The sequence below is a fragment of the Juglans regia genome, chromosome 14, assembly GCF_001411555.2.
Source record: "Juglans regia cultivar Chandler chromosome 14, Walnut 2.0, whole genome shotgun sequence".
NCBI lineage: Eukaryota > Viridiplantae > Streptophyta > Magnoliopsida > Fagales > Juglandaceae > Juglans > Juglans regia.
The window spans coordinates 1002604-1016232 of record NC_049914.1 but is presented as its reverse complement, the minus strand read 5'-3'; the positions used below and the strand labels follow the sequence as shown (position 1 = coordinate 1016232).

The 13629-nt window shown below is 38.9% G+C and overlaps 2 protein-coding genes across 2 annotated transcripts in view; one reads left to right on the top strand and one right to left on the bottom strand.

The window, feature by feature from the left end:
- LOC108980234 (CSC1-like protein At3g54510) overlaps window positions 1-6635 on the bottom strand; it is a 25876-nt gene extending 19241 nt beyond the window's left edge. Inside the window, exons 1-3 of the mRNA XM_035685332.1 lie at window positions 6352-6635; window positions 5346-5486; window positions 4010-4073 (exon numbers count right to left, since the gene is read on the bottom strand). Of these exons, the coding sequence (XP_035541225.1) occupies window positions 4010-4073; window positions 5346-5486; window positions 6352-6635 (489 nt within the window). The remainder of the gene's footprint in view (window positions 1-4009; window positions 4074-5345; window positions 5487-6351) is intronic.
- A 2228-nt stretch (window positions 6636-8863) lies between these two features.
- On the top strand, window positions 8864-12948 carry LOC108981193 (U-box domain-containing protein 44-like). The gene is made up of 3 exons (XM_018952285.2): window positions 8864-10368; window positions 10460-10760; window positions 11272-12948. Exons 1-3 carry the CDS (start codon window positions 9622-9624, stop codon window positions 12720-12722), a joined length of 2499 nt encoding a protein of 832 aa, XP_018807830.1. The 5' UTR covers window positions 8864-9621; the 3' UTR covers window positions 12723-12948.
- Window positions 12949-13629: the final 681 nt, after the last annotated feature.

The window sequence follows — 13629 nt, the reverse complement described above, 5'->3', positions numbered from 1 at the left end:
TGGAATCCTTTGACAACCAATCTGACCTTGTGCTTCATCAGCTTTCCTTGGCCATCTTTCTTCAGCTTGAATACCCATTTGTTCTTTAGGGCTTTCTTTCCTTCAGGAAGTTTCACCAACTCATAGGTCTGATTTTTCTGCAAAGAACTCATCTCTTCTTGCATTGCCTGCACCCATAGGCTTCTATCAGCATGAGTTTGAACTTCCTGGAAGCTCTCTGGCTCCCCCTCATCAATAAGCAGAATATAGTCTGATTCCGGATATATCCTCGACGGAATCAGTAGGCGGCCTCTTGCGATCTTCTTGGTTCATCAACCAAAGGAGGTTCGTCACCATCTAACCCTTGTGGTGGTACACCAGCTGCTGGTGGAGAGGATTCTTGCTCCCCCTGCTCGACACCCTGAGCTTCTTCTTCTGCTTCTGGATCTCGATCCTGCATATCCTCATTATCTGTGGCGGACTGTAATGGTGCAGGATTTGGAGTATCGGAACTAAGCTCTCTTGATGAAGCTTCAGTTCCTATGTTCTGGTTTTCATGGAACACAACGTCCCTACTTCTGACAATTTTCTTTGTCACTGGATCCCATAACTTGTATCCGAATTCTTCATCTCCATATCCAACAAAGATACATGGAGTTGACTTGATATCGAGCTTCTGTCTCAGCTCCTTGGATACGTGTGCAAAGGCTTTGCACCCAAACACTCTCAGGTGAGAGTAAGAGACATCTTTTCCAGACCAAACCTTCTCAGGAATTTCAAATTTCAGTGGTGCAGAAGGTGATCTGTTGATCAGGTAACAGGCAGCTAGAACAGCTTCACCCCAGAATGGCTTTGGTAACTTGGCCATACTGAGCATGCATCTTGTTCTTTCAATGATGGTCCGGTTCATTCTTTCGGCTACACCATTGTGCTGAGGGGTATATGGGACCGTCTTCTCATGTCGAATACCGCGATCAGCGCAGTATGCAGCGAACCTTTTGGAGACATATTTTCCTCCATTGTCCGTTCGCAGGCACTTCAACTTCTTTCCCGTCTCTCTTTCCACTAGGGTGTGGAAATTCTTGAAGTGCTCGAAGACCTGATCCTTTGACTTCAAAACATATACCCAGACTTTTCGTGAAGCATCATCAATGAATGTCACGAAATATCTGTTACCTCCTAATGACTCTTCTTCCATGGGACCACATACATCAGAGTGTACCAGACTCAACAACTCTGATCTTCTCTTCGTAGAGGATTTAAATGAGACTCTGCATTGTTTGCCAAACAAACAGTACTCACAAGGGTTTAACGCTGTTCCTTTGGCAACTTTGATGAGTGCCTTCTTCGCAAGCGTATCCAACCCTTTTTCACCCATGTGTCCGAGTCTCTTGTGCCACAGATTCGGTGATGCCTCGTCTTCCACTGCATTGAGGCTATCAGAACCGATCTTCACATGGGTCTTGTACAACGTACCGCAAATATGTCCTCGGGCGACAACCATGGCACCTTGTGACAGCTTCCAAGTGCCTTTGCTGAAGTAGCTGTCATAGCCCTGTCGATCAAGGGCTGTCCCGGAAATCAGGTTGAGCCGAAGGTCAGGAATGTGTCGAACATCTTTCAACACCATGGTGCAACCAACGTTGGTTTTTATCTGCACTTCGCCAACTCCCACGATCTTCGAGGAACTGGCGTTCCCCATCCTTACCGTACCAAAGTCTCCTGCTTTGTACGTAGTGAAAAATTCACTGTGGGAAGTGGCGTGGTATGATGCTGTTGTGTCTACCACCCACTCAACATCATGGCTTGCAACGTGCAGACACGTCTCGTCACTGGTGGAGAGTATTGCCACATCTCCAGAAAGAGTGACAAGGGTTTCACCATCTTCTTTCTTCAGCTTACTGCTTTGACCTTGCTCCCTTAAAAACTTGCGGCAGTGTTTCCTCATGTGGCCTTCTTTGCCACAATGGTAACATTTTATGTTACCCGTCTGCTGGTTCCTGCTACTGCTGGACCTTCCACGTGGTTGAGGCTTCCCTCTGTTTCTGCCTCCACTTCTCCCTCTATCATTACCTTGAGGCCTTTCTCTACTCTCGGTGACAAGGACATGAGTTTGATTCATGCTTGTCTCTTTTCGTCTAGCCTCCTCATTAAACAAGGCATCCTTAACCATCGTCATGGTAAGTTTGCCATCTGGAGTAGAGTTACTTAGGGAGACCACCAGCGTCTCCCAACTGTCTGGTAATGAACTGAGAAGTAGCAGGGCTTGTTCTTCATCGCCAAGATTCAGGTTGACGGACCCGAGCTGGTTAACTAGGTTTTGAAACTCGCTAGTATGCTCGGCAACAGAGGTATCGCTTTTCAACTTCAAGTTAACAAGCCGTCTCATCAAGAGGGCCTTGTTTCGAGCAGTTTTAGCCTGATACATATCCTCTAACTTTTTCCAGAGGTTATATGCATCCGTCTCCTGGGCCACGTGGTGAAAAACACTATGGTCAATCCATTGCCTGATCTGACCAATAGTCTTCTTGTGCATCTTTCTCCACACTTGATCCGTAACTTCATCTGGCTTCTTCCCTTCATCTTCCAAAGGGTCAAACAGATCTTTACAGTTCAAGAGATCCTCCATTCGAGGTCTCCAAAGACTGTAGTTTGAGGCAGTCAGCTTTATCATGGCGCCTGATGCTGAATCCTCCATGGATTTAGACTGTTCTAAATACAAAATACAAGTACAGGATCTTTGAGGTGGAATATCACAAAACGGACAGCACCGTTGTGTCCGGAACGTCTGATTTTGTTGGAAACGAATCTTGTTTCGTCAAAATCGGACTCAGATAGCACAAGGAATGAGCAAAAGAACCAAAACAGGAACTCTGTCGCGCGTGCAGTGCGTGGCGCGAACAAAACGCGTAGGCGCGTGTAACTCACGCGCTGAAACTCCACTGGTGCGCGTGGAACGCGTAGGCGCGTGTAACTCACGCACTTATATGGAGTCAGGGGCACGTCAGGCGCGTGAACTTCACGCGCAATGGCTTCTCTGGAGCGCGTGTGGCGCGTGTCTGAGCGTGGGACTCACGCGCTAGGTGCTCTCCTTGGCGCGTGTGACGCGTGTCGAGAGTGGGTCTCACTCTCCGATCTTCAGACGGCGCGTGGGAGCGTGCGGCCTCCGTTTGGCCTCTGGTTTCCACCGCTTTTCTTGTCTGGATGAGACGAACACAGTGGTATGCTCAAATTTGAAAACTGAGCTACACACTAAAACCGAGTTTTCTGTAAAAAACTTCTTCCAACAAACGCTCTGATACCACTTGTTGGGGAAATCAACACAGCGGAAGGGATAAAAGCGGTAATAAAAGAGTACACTCATGCACTCAGTGACACCAAAAATTTAACGTGGTTCGGCAACTGCCTACATCCACAGAAAAGAGCTTCACTAATAAATAGTGGAACACAAGAAAATATTACAGAGGAGGAGGATCACACTCACTCAACTCAACTCTCTTCTTTTCTCTCAGAGCTCTCTCGGCTCTCTCTCTTTTCTTTTCTTCTTTGGGTGTATGATGCTCTCGTCTGAAGCTTTAATTTATAGGCACATTACTTCACGTATGAACGCATTTAATTGTTGCATTCATTAGGTGGTTGGGCGCTGGGGGTTGAGGGTTAAGCGCTGAGCAGTCAACAATGACTGCTCAGGGCATGGATTTCAACAAACTGGTCAGGCCGATGTCTTATCTTCTGAAGTTGTTGAATCCTTTTCACCAAAATCCCATTGTATTCCTGGATTTTTGGAAATTTAAAAAAAAAAAAAAAAGCAACGTGAGCTTATCTGAAATTGGAAGTCCAAGAACCAACATGACTATTCCAATAATCAGCATCAAAACTCAGAATTGTCAGGAAAGAGTTCAAGGAGTGACAGTTGCTTATACTGTACTGTTGTGCTTGCATTCCTCTAATAAAAATACCCCATATATCAAGTGCTTCTTCAGAGTGAACAAGTAACTATTCAGCTTAGATGTATAACTGCAAACCTCACCTCATATAGTAGGTACAATCCATAGAGAGATATAAACCATAAGCATGAAAAATGCACCCAAAGCCTGCAGATTGAAATAGGAAGAAACTTCGGGTAAACAAATTGGTTGTTAATGTCATTTCAGCTTGCAAATAAGTAAATATGCAATGCTAAATTAAAGAAAGTACCTCAAACCAGCAAAACAAGTTACATGAGAATGTTAAACATTTAAATATTCAGAGTTGTGTGTACTTGTACTTATGCATCTATACAAGATACATATACGCTTTATCAATTTAAACAATGAGGAAGATTCTTTAGTACTAAATTTACAATTACTTTCTTTTAATAAAACATATTTTTCATCTTAATGTCAGATCTTACCAATGGTATAAATTGAAAGATAAAGGTAGTTTAGGGTGCAAATTGAATTTTGATAGTTTATGGGTAGTTCATGTGAGTAAAGAGTGTAATTTCACCTATTTGTTATTAAATTCATAGTGAAATACGCCAGTCTGGTTCTCATGCTCACAAAGCAAACTTTACCGTGGTGATACCCCTTGATCTGAATATATACCTTAAAAAATACCAAAATTCCCACTAGACTATTTTCCTAACAGGAGAGGAGATCTTCCAAGGATGTCACAAAGGACGAAGGGTGGGTTCAATAAACAAAAGAGGGGGCAAAAGATGAGTTGGTGTGACTAAAGAACAGAGGTAACCGGTCGGCTATTAAGACTGGCAGTAGGAATCCACATCCAAATGGTAGGCTGGACTTCATCAAAGTTCTATTATATGTGGTCTTGCCTTCCTCTGGTTGAGTCCCAGTTACAACAAGGGTGGCCCCATCACAAATTGTAATGATGAAAGATTCCAAAATTTAGTGTTACTTTTGAAAACTTGCATTCGCACCATTTGATCTAAGAAAATGACCTTTCCAGTCTTATTCAAGTAAGGGGGGTGGGTTTGGTTTTTTCATAGGCTCAAACGATATCTTAAACATAAAGTGGTTTGCTAAAATTCTCTAGCCGAGGTTACATGGCCAACTATAGCCAAATGTTGCACGATGCCAAGATGTACTGTGGTCCATAGCAGGTGAAAAAAGGCTACCGAATGTTTCCATTAAGTCAATCTGACAAAATGTTCTTTCACTTCTAGCATTAGAGCCACAAGTTATTTCTGTATTTTCTCATGATATAGCATGCATGCCATGACTCTGGAGCATGAGGTTGAAAAAAAAACAAACAAACGTTTTCCCCCAAAAGAACTCAGGGAAAGGTGCTGCCATGCCAGATGCACGAATTTACTTCATGCCAGTCTTTTGAGAATGGTTTCATGCGCAAGATGAGAATCTCACCTGTTGGAACCTCGACTAATGTTAGATATTGTAAAAGAATCCATGGAATGATAGCTTCGATATAAGCCATCCTGGCCATTGTAATTAACTGGGATAAGTACAGCCAGTCCAACAAGAGAGCATACAACAAAGAATTTGATGCTGCAAAAGAAGCACATTTAGAATATATGAAAAAACCTAAGAGCATCCTTGTCAAGAAATGTTTGGAAACCTTCTGCAGTGTGCAAAGAATTGTTTATAGGTCAAATCATTTCATATATTATTGCAAGAATATCATGGCATCAATTTCTAAGTAGCCGCCGCATTCATTTCTACAATGCCCGACATAACAGCATTTGGTCGAAGACGCGCATGCACACACACACTAGAACACTGAACAAAAACAATAGATCTAATCATAACAATCCAGATTCTACTCATTTTTCTATAAAACACAGCCTACCATATTTTCGTTTCTGCAATGGAAAACTCCACAAATCACTGTTTAGACATGAGCATGGAACATAATATAGAAAAGCCTGAAGACATCATGTTTTAAAAGCCATTGAATAAGCTTCTTTTTTTTTCCCATTGAACCATAAATTGCAGAAGGATGGATCGTCATTCTCAGCACCTGAAGGCTGAAATATTCATTAGTCCTTGATTAATGCAGGAAGAGTTGAGGTCTCTCTTTTTATTTTTTATTTTGCAAGGCAACAGGTGGGGAATTTGAACCTTGGTACTCCAGGTAAGAAACCAAGGCTTATGTCATCTGGGACAGAGTCCACTGGCAAGAGTTGAGGTCTCATTAGTTGAATAGATCAACTAATTCTGTGACAAATTCTAATCCCACCCAAGTTTATACGATGAACATCTCAATATTATTATTCGTAATCATAGTAATCCACCATAATATTATACAAAGCTATGGTAAATAGTATCAGGGGTTTTCCCATGAGTCCATGACAATATCTTAGGCAGTAACTGCCAGTTCACGTAAAGAAACAAAAGAAATTAAAAAACTGACCCGAATTTAAAGAGTCTGATAATGACAAGAGCGTCGAGGCCCCCGGTTTCGAGGATTTCGTCTTCAGTAACGCGAAAAGCGCGTGGAATCCAGGAAACGGAAGGGAAGAAACGATGGATTGAGAGAGAGTGATGGAAGTGAATGTTGTGACCTTTCGAGAGACGACGAGCGTAGTATATGGGAGCGTTTGAGGGTTGTTTCTTGAGGATAGAGAAGAGGGAGAGAACAACAAAGGCCAAGCCTATGTTAATGGCAGCCGAAGCAAACAAGCTCTGAGGATTCATTTTCACACAAATACACGACAGAGATAGAGAAAAGAGATCTCTGTACAAGGCAACAGAGTAAAACTGAGAGAGAGAGAGAGAGAGAGGTTGCCACCTTAGGTGGTACGTGGCGGAGGTACATGAAAGTAAGAAGTTAGGATTGAGCAAGCTCCTTGTCTCCTTTCATCTTACTGTATTTTTATTTTGACATTTGCTATTCTTCATTTCCATATATTATAAACTAAATTTTTTGTTATTATTTTTAGTTTTTTAAAAGAAAATTTGGTTTTATTATTCTTAAATTAATTGAATTCTTCTACTTACACATTTCGTAAGAGGAAAAAAATAAAAAAATAAAAAATATATATAGTGTGTGAAGATGACGAATAAAATTTTTCTTTTATTTTAAAAACATGACTTTTAGAAATTTATTCTTAAAAAATATTATGATATCAATCCCAATAATCTCATAAATTAATTTGCATTTAATTCGCATGTATTTATATGCGTAATTGAAAGTTTTGAATTAGCATTGAATACAAATTTTAGAAAGAAAAATATTGACATCTATCAATGTTTTTCAGAGATTTTTATCTTTAATCATCTTTACTTTCAATGAGGATTCAAAAAAAGTTATTTATCTTCTCTTCCAATGTCCTTTTTCTTTAATCTAAATAATTTTTTTTAATAGTTTATTCGTACTCAATGGTGTGAAAATGTGAATATCATATAAATATTAAAGATAATATACACCTACAAGTATTTTATAATTCATTTAAAATTCATTTTAAATCAACTAATATAATTGTGACACTTCATTAAAAAATAATTTTAATTTTATTTAACTACCTTTCATTTTAAATAAAACAATAAACTAATTATAAGCTTAACATTTTCCATATTTCAAAGATTTGAAAAAGAAAGATGGGTGAGTCCATACTCCTTTCGGCTTCCCTTTTTGAGTTTAGCCTTTTCAAACTCTACTACTTTATAACCGAATCCAACACTCGAAAAGAAAGACATGTTTTTTCTAGAAGAGCGTGATGAACGTTTTTTGCCTTGGAAATGTGGAGGATACTTTTGTGGGCCATGGCCCATGGATGTTCACCCATAATATCGGGTTGACCCGTGTTTGGTTGGGTATGTTTTAGTTTATATTTATTAGAGCATCCACATCTTTTTTCTAAATTTTAACTAAAAATCATCTATTTTTACATTTTTTTCTTAAATCTTATTCATCTTTACAAAACTTTCTACATTCAACTCTGGCACTCTCTGTTTTTTTCTATTATATTAAAACAATCTCTCTCTTTCTTTATTATTTTTTTCTCTCATTTTCCTTCACAATCTTAACTATTCATTATTTTATTTTATTTTTTAATATTTTAAACTATTATTCTCTAGCAAATATTTAAAAAAAAGTTTAAATTATTTTTTTGCAGGTACAATACTATTTTCAAAATTATTATGTTTTTAAGAATAATATAATTTTTTTTTCAAAATTTGTATTTTCCAACGTTAATATTTTGCAACGTTACTAATTTTAAAAATTAGTAAGAAATTCAAAATTTTAATTAAATTCAAAATAAAAAATCTAAAAATACTTAATTATTAAGGAATTGAGATCGTATATAGCACTGTGAAAAATGGAAATGTATGTTTGTTAATAAATTAGTTAAGTTTTTAGTCAAAATGATTTTATTTAATATTATTAAAATATTATCTACCTCACATTAACAGAAATAATAAGAAACGTTGATTTTTATGATATAGTTTATAGTTTGGAAAAAAGTGTAGGAATAACAAATATATCTAAATAAATATAAATGTGGAATAAAAAAATGAAAAAGAATGATCTAGGCTTGCTAAAATTAAGTATTTTCACATTTCATTTTAAAAAAAAAAAAATTGATTAAGGATAGATTATAGGGTGGCGGATGGGGACGCTCTTATATGTACTATCGACTTATAAATATAATAAAATAAATCAAATTATATAGAAGATATTTATACAATAATTTGAGAATAGAATAGCTTAATTCGCATGGGAGTATTGAAATCCACCCGCCGGGTTAACACCCAGCCCAGGCCCCACACCAATCGAGACTCGACCGGCCAAAGTATCGTTGACCCGGGAAACCAGTCGGCATCTAGCTTGCTTGAATACGGGAAAATAAAACAGGAAGGGCAAGCAAGTGGACAAGATAAAAGAAAACACGAGAAGGGCCACAAGAAAACAGTGAAGAGAGAGAAGAAGGAAGATCTTGACTTCGTCTTCCCTGGTTCAAATGGCCAAAGAAGAGGATGATATTGATAAACTGTACGTTGTATATTTTAATCATGTCAATGAAATGGTCAAAGCCGACTGACACTGACTCGCCGTATAACGTTCTCCATATGTTACCAAACTGCAAAACTCCAACGACCCCTCTCAACACCTCACACACTCTCTTTCTATCTCTCCTCTGTTTTTTATATTTCTGACTCGACAAGAACGGGGACGAACAAGAACGAGTGCAAGTCTTGGTCTTTCCTTTGGCTTTGGTTTGATTCCTTTTTTTCCTGTTCTCGGGTCTAAGACGTAGAGGTGGATGCACAATCTTTGGAGTCTCAGTCGGTCAGAGAACCAGTCTTTCTTGCATTTGCACTGCAGATTCATTTCCTTCCGATTATCTCTCTCTCTCTCTCTCGCTCGGTCGGTCGGTCTCTGGTTCTCTTTCTCTCTGCTGTTGAATACTGTTTGCTCTTTGATATTTCTATCTATATATACTCTCTTTATATTCCGATTCTCTTCTGTATAATTCTTCGTATTATTGGATCTCTCTCTGTACCTGTATATCTCTCTCTGTCTCTCACTTCACTTTCCTTTGCATACTTCACTAATTCGGTTAATTTTTTCCTCTCCTTATTGTATCTGCTTCTGTCACACAAACGCTTTTTGTTTAATTTCTGAGCTATTTAATCCGAGTGATTAAGTTCTTCGTCTTCATCTTCTTTTTCAATCTATATGTTACATAAAGAAATGAACAATATCGATAGTAGAAGCTTTTCAGAGCTCATGTCGGAACTGGTGGCGTATGCCGACGAGGTTGTCTCTCTGTCAAAAGAGCCTGGCACCGAAAGAGAGACTTCCACTCAGTTTGCACTGCTTATTGGGAAATTTTCTCCATTTCTGGATGAACTAGGGGGCAATAATAAGTTCATGGAGAGGTCAACGATTCGAAAAGCAGTGGAATCCCTTGAGAGAGAGCTTAAACTCTCTCAGGCCTTGATCCAAAGTCCCAATCCGACATCTGTTAAGCGTGTGGAGGAAATAATTGATAATCTTGGGCGGTCGCTAGGCCTTTTGCTCTTTGCTAGTCTTGAACTGTCTACAGATTTTAAAGACAAGATTGGGGAGCTACAAAAGGATTTGATTAAGGCAAGGTTTACTCCAAGTTCGAGTCCAACTTCCAGTCGGGGATCAGAGTTTGTTAGTGAGTTAAAAGTGGAGAGTGAAATTATTGAGGAGAGAATTGCTCTTGATATTGGTGATGTTGCGTTACAGCTTAAGTATGGCAATGATGAAGAATTTAAATTTGCGGTTTGGGGATTGAATGAGTTGATTGGAAGTGGAAACGTTAGTCATGAAATGATCAGTGAAGAAGGGATCATTCCAATTTTGTTTAATCGTTTAGGTTCAAGCAAGCGGGACAATAGATCGACTGTAATTCAATTAATACGAAGACTGGCTTTAGAGAGTGACGACAACAAGGTATATATCATATGTGAAACTACTGGTTTTCTGTTTCCTTGAATACAAAAACTGCAAATTTGGTTTGTTTCTAATCAATTAATGTGTACAGGAGAAGGTGGCGGATGCTGGGTATTTATCAATGCTGGTGAAGTCTTTGACACGGGATGTGGAAGAAAGGAGGGAAGCTGTGGGGCTGTTGCTAGATCTCTCAGATCTCACAGCAGTTAAGCGGCGCCTCGGCAGAATTCAAGGTTGCATTGTTTTGCTGGTTGCGATGCTAAATGGGGATGATCCCATTGCTGCCCACAATGCAGGGAAGCTGTTAAATGCCCTTTCAAGTAATACTCAGAATGCGCTTCATATGGCCGAGGCCGGTTACTTCAAGCCACTAGTGCAGTACCTGAAGGAAGGTGATTACGAAGCCCTGTACTTGAATGCGTTATTTTAGTTGTATAGTTTGATGTTCCGCATTTTAGCTTGGTTTAGTGTGAATTGATGTTTGCAATGAGCTAGCTGCAAGAAATTCGAAGATTGCTTGACGTGCCATATGCTTCAAACTTTATTTTTCATCTACAAAACACGAGTCTGTAATTTGAGTGGAGGGTCTTATGACTCTCCCATTCTCAAAAAGATTTAAATTTTAAGGGGTACACGAAAGTTGAGATAAACCAGTGAAGCATTCTGTCCTAAAGGCACAAGGTCAATGGATTTGGACACTTTTTGATATGGCTGTAAAAGCATAATCAGAGGGGATCAACCTGGAGGATATACCTACTGAATTGTACATTTTCTGAAAGAAAAAACATTGCTGAATACACTACCGTACAACTATATGCTTATACCATATACAACAGTCAACACATTTGTCAGGTTATAAAAGTTGGGTTTATCTGATTAAATCTTCTGGTGATATATCCGCAGGTTCTGACATGAGTAAGATTCTCATGGCAACAGCACTCTCAAGAATGGAGATCACAGATCAGTGTAGAGCTTCCCTTGGAGAAGATGGGGCGATTGAACCCCTTGTTAATATGTTCAATTCAGGGAAACTAGAATCTAAATTGTCAGCTTTAAGTGCATTGCAAAATTTATCTGTATTGAAAGAAAACATCCAACGCTTGGTCCGTTCAGGCATAGTGGTGCCTCTTCTTCAGCTTCTCTTTTCTGTGACTTCTGTGCTCATGACTCTTCGGGAGCCAGCATCAGCAATTCTTGCAAGGATAGCTCAGTCAGAATCTATTCTTTTTAACCAAGATGTGGCTCCGCAGATGCTCTCACTTTTAAATCTTTCGAGTCCAGTAATTCAGTGTCATCTCTTACAAGCACTCAACAGCATTTCTGCCCATTCAAGTGCGGCCAAAGTTAGAAGAAAGATGAAGGAAAATGGTGCAATTCAACTTCTACTACCCTTTCTGATGGAAAGTAACACAAAAATCAGGAGTGGGGCCTTAAATTTGATTTACACACTCTCTAAAGGTTTACCAGAAGACTTAACCGAACAGCTTGGAGAAGCCCATATTCACATCATTGTCAATATCATCTCATCATCAACATCCGAGAATGAACAAGCTGCTGCCGTTGGCATACTTAGCAATCTTCCCATTAGTGATAAAAAAGCAACAGATATACTTAAGAAGGAAAAAATGCTGCCTATTTTGGTCTCCATTATGAGTTCCAATGCAACTTCAACACCCACAACATGCTGGTTAGTGGAGAGTGTTGCAGGTGTATTAATCAGGTTCACAAACCCTTCGGATAAGAAATTACAGCACCTCGCCGTGGAACACGGGGTTATTCCTCTGCTTGTGAAATTGCTCTCAAGTGAGTCACCAGTTGCAAAATGCAGAGCTGCAACCTCACTTGCCCAGTTATCACAAAATACACTCTCCCTTAGAAAGTCAAGAAAGTCTAGGTGGTTGTGTGTTCCTCCTTCTGCAGACGCATTTTGTGAAGTTCATGATGGCTACTGCTTTGTTAACAGCACATTTTGTTTGGTCAAGGCAGGTGCTATAACCCCACTTGTCCAAATATTGGAAGGTAACGATAGGCAAGCAGATGAAGCTGTGCTCAGTGCCCTTGCAACCCTCTTGCAAGATGAGATTTGGGAGAATGGAAGTAAATGCATAGCAAAAATGTCAGGCATTCAAGCCATCATAAAAGTTTTAGAATCAGGGAACGTAAAGGCTCAGGAGAAAGCACTATGGATATTGGAGAGGATTTTAGGGGTGGACGAATGCAGAGAACAGCATGGGGAATCTGCTCAGGTGGTGCTTATCGATTTAGCACAGAATGGGGATCCTAAGTTAAAACCAACAATTGCAAAATTATTGGCGCAGCTTGAGCTCTTGCAGACTCAGTCTAGTTACTTTTGAGACAATCCATTACATGTAAGCTTGACGATGCCTTGGATTTTGTTTCATAGAAATTTCTTGTAAGTGATCATACATTACATTTTGTTCCTCACGGTACATATGATGAAAAGAGGCGTGTGGTGCCGTTAATTGGCTAGATTATATGCTGTTTAGGAAAGGTGAATACTCCTACTACCTGTTCTTTGTGATATTTCTTGTCTATATCCATATTACTAAAAATAGAAATTGTGCATTTTTTGCAGTTTCTTCGTTTGGTTCTTCAAATACTCTCAACTCATCATTACAACTTTTTCAAATCCCAATACAAAATATAATAAACAATTCAATTTTTTCAAATCTCAAAATAATAATTATATTAAAAAATAATATTCTAACAATATTTTATCATCTCAACTCAACTCAACTCACTTCAACATCCAAACACAACCTCAATCTTTACAAAGTATTTGACACGAGTAAATCCATAAAAGGTCTGAGCAACGTTTGCATATGAGAGAGATTATATTAAAAGCCCAACCATTAATTCAAAAGTCTTAAAATTATTGGATACTAATTTGATTAGACTTTTAACCCTAAGAATCATAATATTCTATCACGCTTCTGAACTCAACGTCCACGACGGCCCACTCTATTAACACTAACTCGATAGTAGCCATTTATTTTTGACGACTTTACTCATCTATCAGTATTTAATGACTTAACACTATGTTCATACATAGTATAAAAACATTTTAATCCAGCCTATAAATCGCCCTGCCCTCTCAATGACTTAAACTCGTGATATGATCCCACTCTAATAACAATTATTAAAAATCTAACCATTAATCCAAAAGCTTTAAGACTATTGAATACTAACTTAGTTAGACTTTTAACCCTCATTATCATAATAAATTATTACGATAACATC